This window comes from Chiloscyllium plagiosum, unplaced genomic scaffold, assembly GCF_037043375.1.
Source record: "Chiloscyllium plagiosum isolate Xiang-an unplaced genomic scaffold, Cpla_swu_hap1 HiC_scaffold_27, whole genome shotgun sequence".
NCBI lineage: Eukaryota > Metazoa > Chordata > Chondrichthyes > Orectolobiformes > Hemiscylliidae > Chiloscyllium > Chiloscyllium plagiosum.
The window spans coordinates 26,690,696-26,698,854 of record NW_028270165.1 but is presented as its reverse complement, the minus strand read 5'-3'; the positions used below and the strand labels follow the sequence as shown (position 1 = coordinate 26,698,854).

General features: G+C 39.6%; 1 protein-coding gene across 1 annotated transcript; it reads left to right on the top strand.

Annotated features, from left to right (window-relative positions):
- The first annotated feature begins 1,912 nt into the window (after window positions 1-1,912).
- On the top strand, window positions 1,913-4,086 carry LOC122543751 (putative G protein-coupled receptor 139). Its single transcript, XM_087975665.1, has 2 exons — window positions 1,913-1,982; window positions 3,118-4,086. Exons 1-2 carry the CDS (start codon window positions 1,913-1,915, stop codon window positions 4,020-4,022), a joined length of 975 nt encoding a protein of 324 aa, XP_087831791.1. The 3' UTR covers window positions 4,023-4,086.
- Window positions 4,087-8,159: the final 4,073 nt, after the last annotated feature.

Here is an 8,159-nt window from a genome sequence, read left to right as displayed (position 1 = left end):
GAGCTTTCAATCTATTTGTACAACGTTTGTGCTTATTTGAAAAAAAAAGGTAGAATGATTTCTGTTCCTGAAAGACTTCACACAGAGTGTGGTGGGCGTTTGGAACGCGTTGCCAGCAGAGGTGGTAGAGGCAGGCACGGTAGATTCATTTAAGATGCTTCTGGACAGATGCATGAGTAGGTGGGGAGCAGAGGGATACATATGCTTAGGAATTGATCGACAGGTTTAGACAATACATTTGGATCGGCTCAGGCTTGGAGGGCCGAAGGGCCTGTTCCTGGGCTGTAAATTTTCTTTGTTCTCTCCTTTGTTCTTTGACTTTCAACTTGAAGCAGCACTTCTCTTTCTTTCACTGTTGTTCCTGGACTTGTTAAATGTTCCCAGCAAGTGCAATTCTGCCACAACACTTCGCTCAGGTATAGTCTCAGTGACAGTGCCAGAGCATCGATTGACATCATTGAAAATGCTACACTTGTCTTTTCCCTAGCAAAATATAGGTGGGAGACCATCAATGGTGGCTTAAGTCGAAGGTTGTCACAGCTCAAGGGAGGGAAAGAGTAAGATGGAATGTCCTTTATAGCCAATTCAGCTGGTGCAGGAATTGGACTTGGGTTGTTGACGTGACTTGCATGAACCAGCTGTCTAGTAATCGGAGCTATCTGACTGTAGTTTGCTTTTGTCTTATTGAGGAATACAAATAATTGAGCAAAATCTATCAATAAATTTCAGACTACCCCTGTTCAGATATGTGTAATCAATTGCATGTTTTTGCATCTTGCAGACCTCTTCTCTCTGCATGTTTCTGGCAATGTTTTGAATAATACATTATCAAGAAATTCAATAAATGCAATTATAATCGTCCAATATGGACAAATTGTTCCATTAGTTAATTTACAGCAAAGTGGGAAAATAAATAAGTTGATTAAACAGTTAGGATAAAATTCATCACCCAATATGGCACGTGCAGAAATTATCTTTTTTATTACAATTTGCATAAATTATCAGTTGAACAATGTGCTTTGTGCAGAACCTTAGAACATAGAACATAGAACATAGAAGAATACAGCGCAGTACAGGCCCTTCGGCCCCCGATGTTGCGCCGATCCAAGCCCACCTAACCTACACTAGCCCACTATCCTCCATATGCCTATCCAATGCCCGCTTAAATGCCCATAATGAGGGAGAGTCCACCACTGCTACTGGCAGGGCATTCCATGAACTCACGACTCGCTGAGTAAAGAACCTACCCCTAACATCTGTCCTATACCTACCCCCCTTAATTTAAAGCTATGCCCCCTTGTAATAGCTGACTCCATACGTGGAAAAAGATTCTCACTGTCGACCCTATCTAAACCCCTAATCATCTTATACACCTCAATCAAGTCACCCCTAAACCTTCTTTTCTCCAATGAAAACAACCCCAAGTGCCTCAGCCTTTCCTCATACGACCTTTCTACCATACCAGGCAACATCCTGGTAAAACTCCTCTGCACCCGTTCCAGTGCCTCCACATCCTTCCTATAGTATGGCGACCAAAACTGCACACAATACTCCAGATGTGGCCGCACCAGAGTCTTATACAACTGCAGCATGAGACAACCTTCTTGTCTCACTTGAAATGATGCGTGAAGCATATTGAAAATTTTGAAGTCAATATCAATGACTATTAAGTAAGTTAATTTGATCAACAGCAAAGTTAAAAAAGAGAGTTAAGTCTTTTTTTGTACAGTAATTGTGTCCAACAGGAACGGTGACCTAATGGAATCTGTTTGTTCAATGACTATAACTACTTGCGAAACCACCTAATTATGGCCCTGGTGTGTTAACTTCAAAGATAATTGTGGATTAAAAGAAGACTATAAATAGATTGCATGCAGAATCAGGAACAGACATCACTATCTCTGGCAGAGCAATGCATGTACCGCCAAGAGGTCTCGAATATGCTATTTTTTACACATTGCTTGCAGCTATTGCGGTCCCAGGTAAAGTACTTTGGCTCACACAACAGGTAAAGTACTGTGGACTAGATTACAGAGATTTTGAAGTTGTGCTATACTTGTATAATTTATTAGTTAGACTCCACCTGTGAGATTTCCTTTAGTTGTGGACGCCTTGCATTGGAAAGATAATCTGTCAAGATGTTCAAAATAGTTGAATGAATGTCATAGCATGACATATAGATTTCCTCTGATATAGGGATGCAAGTGCGCATTAGTTGTAAATTGTCTTTTTTAAAAATCTTGAATGCACGTGTCACTGGCGAGAGTACCATTTGTTACTCTTTCCTAATGGCCTTGGAGTAGGTATTGCTGAGCTGCTACATTGAACTACTGGAATCTCTGCGGTTTTGATACATCCAAAGTGACGGCCATGAATATCTTCTCGAACCATAACCACACATTCGTGTAGTTTAATGTTAGGATTTTCTGTGGTTATAGAAGGACCTTGCAGTTATTGGTTTCACATTCACCTATTGCATTTCCTCTTCTCGTTGACTGTTTTATAGAACAGGCTGAGGAGACTTAGTGAGTTGTTGCAATGGACATTGTAGAGGGTAAACATTTCTACTATTGTGCATGCGTGGTAGTAAAACTGAAGATTGCAGGTGTTACCTTGCATGGTAATCAATCTGTCTATTATGACCACTCATAAATGCATTTATGAACGCCAGGATCACTCAGTTTTATGTCGAGATCTGTCAGTGCAACTGATTTCGAATATATTGAGATTTTGTCCATTGTTTCATGTTAATACAGGTTCTAATTCTTTTCTTTCGCAGTGTGGGGAATAATCAGCGATTTACTGAATTGAACATATCTTGACTAATTGATTCAAATCATTTGAAATGTCCATGTAATAATGTATTTTCTTGTCTGCATGAGTTTTAACATGGTTTTCATTAAACTGTCTTATTTAGTCTGTTTCAGCTTCACCGTAGTTATGATGTTTCTAATGGTACTATTGTAACATCTGATATAGTAATGTAAGAATTTGATTATTTTTAGTCCCCAGTGAATGAAGCTATTTATGATGCGTTGAAACGTTATATAATGCAGATCACAAATAATACTCAATCTTGAAATCTCTTCTTAGCTGTTTGTCTCTTTAATATTACAGTAAATGTTGTCGCAATTGTGATCCTCTCCCAAGGAAGATGTGGTCTCTCTAAATGTATCACGCAGTACCTGGTATCTATGGCAATTACAGATCTTCTGGTTATTATCACTGCTGTGTTATTAAATCGTATTCCGGGTATTTATTTTCCAGGCAGTTTTCTGTCCATTACTCCCGTGTGCAGTATGAGTACCACATTGATTTATGCCTCCAGAGACTGTTCTGTGTGGCTAACAGTCACTTTCAGTTTCGACCGGTTCATAGCAATTTGTTATCAAAAGCTGAAAATAAAATATTACGCAGAAAAGATGGCAATTTTTGTGATAGTAATGGTCTGTGTCCTGAGTTGTGTAAAAAATATCCCTTGGTATTTTATTCATGAACCTATCTACACAATTGGAATTGTCCCCTGGTATTGTAGAATAAAAGATGTACGTTATACTTCAGTTGCATGGAAAATATTTGATTGGGCTGACCGTATTTTAACTCCATGTCTCCCATTTCTTCTGATTCTTCTATTCAATGCTGTCACTGTCAGGCATATTCTTGCAGTCAACAGAGCCCGAAAAAGGCTCATGATCCACAAAAATGAATGTAACCAAAATGATCCTGAGATTGAGAGCAGGAGAAAGTCCATCGTTTTACTCTTTGCCATCTCTGGCAGTTTCATCCTATTGTGGCTGACGTACATTATACGCTTTATATACGACCGATTGACAACTGACAATAAAATCAATGGTTTCACTGACCCCAAGTTCATTTTTCGTGAATGTGCAAATATGCTTCAGCTTTTGAGCTGTTGTACAAACACTTTTATTTATGCTGTGACTCAGAGTAAATTCAGGGAGCAGTTAATTAACAAGTTACAAAGTCCACTGACTCTAATGCGTAACTTGCTGAAACAATGAAACATAAAAACTCACTGAATTTCCCTTGTCAACCTTAAATATTCGAAAACGACGATTAGTTTTGTTTGTTGTATTTTCGTTTGATAGTTATGCATTAATTGAGCATGCAAACATAGACTGTGATCGTACAACACAATTTTTGAAATAATCCTGTACCGAAAAGGAAACAAAAAAATGAATGCTCACTCCGCATGATCTGCCTCCACCAGAGAAAGAAATGTTTCCATTTCCTGGCAGATGACGTTCTGTGGCAATGACGTAGCCATTACATTTCCCAACAAATAATAACTCCAAAAGCAATGGCATGCGTTTTACTGACAATTAAGCATCGGATTTTCATGATCTTACCAAAAGATTTGCAAGGGTTCAGAAGAGTTGCTCTTCTACAATCTAGAATTCTTCGAAGATCGTGATTGTAAAGTCCATCAACCTGTTTCATTCTGTCACAATTGAAGAGGTGTGTGTATGTTATGTGCGTATATGTATGAGCAACTGTTGTTCCTTGAATCTGGAATAAAGAAGATAAGTCCGTCTTTACTAGAAGCTATTTAATGTGCATAGCTTGTGAAATAGACATTTGCAAGGAACTAGACAGAATGAAATAAAGTCATAAACATGTCTGAATATATTAACAGTAAAACACTGTTCATGCTTAGAATTACTTTCCTCATATACATGACATATTTGACATTCCAAAGGTTTCCAATTATCCAGAGAATTAAACATTCCTGGCATCTTTCATGAAATTACTCTTGCTTTATGGAATCATAAAATTCATATAGTGTTCAAGCAGGCTATTCGGTCCATCAAGTCCACACGCACCTCAAAAGAGAATTCCATCCAGACCGACTACACTATCCCCGGAACCCTGCAGCACTCTTGGCTAATTCAACTATCCTCCACATCCCTGGACACTTTGGGCAATTTAGCATACCCACTTCACGTAATGTGTACATCTTCAGATTGTGAGAGTAAGCCAGAACACTAAGAGAAAACTCATGCAGACAGGAGAATGTTCAAACTCCAGACAGAGAGTCACATGGCAGAGGAATGAAAACTGAGTCGCTGTTGCTGTGAGGCAGCAAAACTAAAAAAATGCGTTATCACCATGCCCCTGTGGCTGCACATGTCAAACAATAATGCATGGTCTAATCACCAACTGTTACCCTTTCTCGTGTTAAATTATCATTTCATAATCGTGGTTCACCAGCTTTGATATTTTTGCATATGGTTATTAATCTTTGATATATTTGACAAGTTCAGGATGTCCTGTCAGACGGAAATAGAGGATATTAAGGATGTTATGTACAATTACCACCAGGAAACCAAACAGGAAAACTCAATGATTAATCAAAGTCCCCAATTTCCGAGTTAGTAGAATGCTTAATCTATTGAGCGTTATTGAGTGGTTTAGGGAGAACTTTAAAAGGTGGCATTTCATAGGTTAAGGAGAAAAAACTGGAAATCAGTTCAAAGACCATGGCAAAATAATAAATCTTAGCAACCTTTATAGCGTAAGATCGATTATATATAATTCCGTTACAGAGAAGTGAGATGACCTTTAACAGTGTAAGTAAAGGGTGTTTGAACAACACGACTTACATTGCGACACAGTGTGACACAATATCACGTACTCTCAGTCAATCAGAGCCTCTTTAATATTGACAAAAACAGATGCCATTGAGGAAATTAAGCAATGTGACATGGAGACCTCAGGATGTAAATAATAAAAAATTAGGAATAAACACCGCAGCGCTAGTGAAAAATCCAAGTTGCCAATTTCCTTTTGTAATTCATATACATATGATGGATTTGTCCTGGAAAATGTGTCTGCAATTCTAAGTAGAGAAAGGCAGTTCGGGGGCAGTAATCACTTCGCATTGGTTTCATGGTAGTGGAAGAGGAGCAACTAACAATGAGATGAGGAAAAAAACGACCTGGAACACGTCTGGCGAATCTCCTTCTTTCTTCTTCAATTGTAAAAGAAATGACATGAGCACGATTGAGATGACAGATTGCCAAAGATCGAACGAGGTGATGTGAAAGAAGACTAGTTGAAATGTGCCCGGAACCATCCCCGTTCTCTACCGCCCTCCTCCGCCAGGCCAAACCGCTCTCATTTTGCACAACTTCTTCATTAATGCCTCTCACTATTACCCGATCAAAGATATGAACATGGAATACCCATGGCTCAAAGTAATAAGTGTCTCTTTGTATGATACTTGTCATATTCCAGTCCTATTCTAGTCCCTCTCCTTCATAACTCTTGCTTAGGTACATTAATGACATTGTTGGTGTTACTTCTCTGTCTTTCCCACAGTTGGAAAAAGAGTTAACAATCTTGCTTCCAAATTTCACCTGCTCTCACCTTCAACAATCCATCACTGATTCCTCCCTCCCCTTCCTCGCCATCTCTATTTCCATTTCTGGTGATAGGGTGGTCACCCATAGGCAAGACAAAACTACTTATTCCCACAGTTAACTTGAGTGTACACCCTCACACGCTGCTTCCTGCAACGTCTCCTTTCCATTTTTCCGGTTTCTCCAGCTTCATCGCACCTGTTCAATGATGCCAGCTTCTACATGAGGCATTCAGAACGTTCAAAAAACTTTATCTTGTTATGGATCAGACCATACTCCACCACCTCCCTCACACCAGAAAAGAAAAAATAAAATAAAGTAAGGAGGCAACCTGGACACAAGCCTTTATATTCATTTAAAGGCAAAGTTTAAGGCGCCGTAATTAATAGACAATAGGTGCAGGAGTAGGCCATTCTGTCCTTCGAGCCTGCACCACCATTCAATATGATCATGGCTGATCATCCTCAATCAGTATCCTGTTCCTGCCTTATCCCCATAACCCTTGAATCCACTATCTTTGAGAGTTCTATCCAACTCCTTCTTAAATGAATCCAGAGACTGGGCCTCCACTGCCCTCTGGGGCAGAGCATTCCACACAGCCACCACTCTCTGGGTGAAGAAGTTTCTCCTCATCTCTGTCCTAAATGGCCTACCCCTTATTTTTAAGCGGTGTCCTCTGGTTCGGGGCTCACCCATCAGTGGAAAGATGTTTCCAGCCTCCAGAGAGTCCATGTTCATGATTTCGATAAAACCGCTAGATACAGGCAAAACACACTTTACTTTTCCATCACAGTTAAAATATAAATTGATTGAAATACTTACCAATATGATATATAATTTAACCACCAATCATTAACTATTCTAATGTAAGCACTGCTCCCTAAACACATCCTTGGCATGGCAATTTAGACAATCACTTTTTTTTTTATTTCCAGTGCTGACTTTCTCCAGGGCAGCCGGAAAATAATACTGAGAAAAGGAAGTCTACTTTTATTTCAAAGAGGAAAATCTTTCTAACTCTTCACGAGCAGAAGGAAGAGAGAGCTCTGCCTATTTGCTCCAGCAATTACCAACTCAAAATCAAACTGAAAGCAAAACCGAAAGAAACCTTGTTTTTGCCTGACTCCACCCACTCATGCTTCTATAGTCGGATTTTTTCTCTAAGAAAAGCAACATTATTTACTCTGCTTTCCTGAAATACGCACCCGTCCACCAAGGTGGCAATACGCTTCTGCAAAAGACACAGGACAGATCATGTCTCTTTAAGGCATAGTCGCATCACATCCTCACACAAGGGTTCGCCACCAAATGTTTAACAGGGTCATTAACTATATCGATCCACCTCTGGCACTTCTTCCCACAAACCTGATCTTCTCGCTGACTATGTGTAGCAGCTGGTTTTGGACTCGGGTAGACAAAGATAAAAATTGCACGACATCAGTTCGGAATCCAATAGGTTTATGTGGAAATGCTAGCTTTCGGAGCACTGCTCCTTCATCAGTTAAAAGAACAAAGAAAATTACAGCACAGGAACACGCCTTTCGGCCCTCCGAGGCTGCACTGATCCAGATCCTCCATCGAAACCTGTTTCCCATTTTCTAAAGATCCGTATCCCTCTGCTCTCTGTAGACGAGGAGCGAGAATGACAAATTTGCATTTACATTGATGATTTTGCTTCTCAACGGGTAATTTGTGCTTTATTTGTAATCTGTTGCATTTTTAACCAACTTCATAGTCGTAAAGATATGCCACTGCCTTCATGTGATTTCACCATTA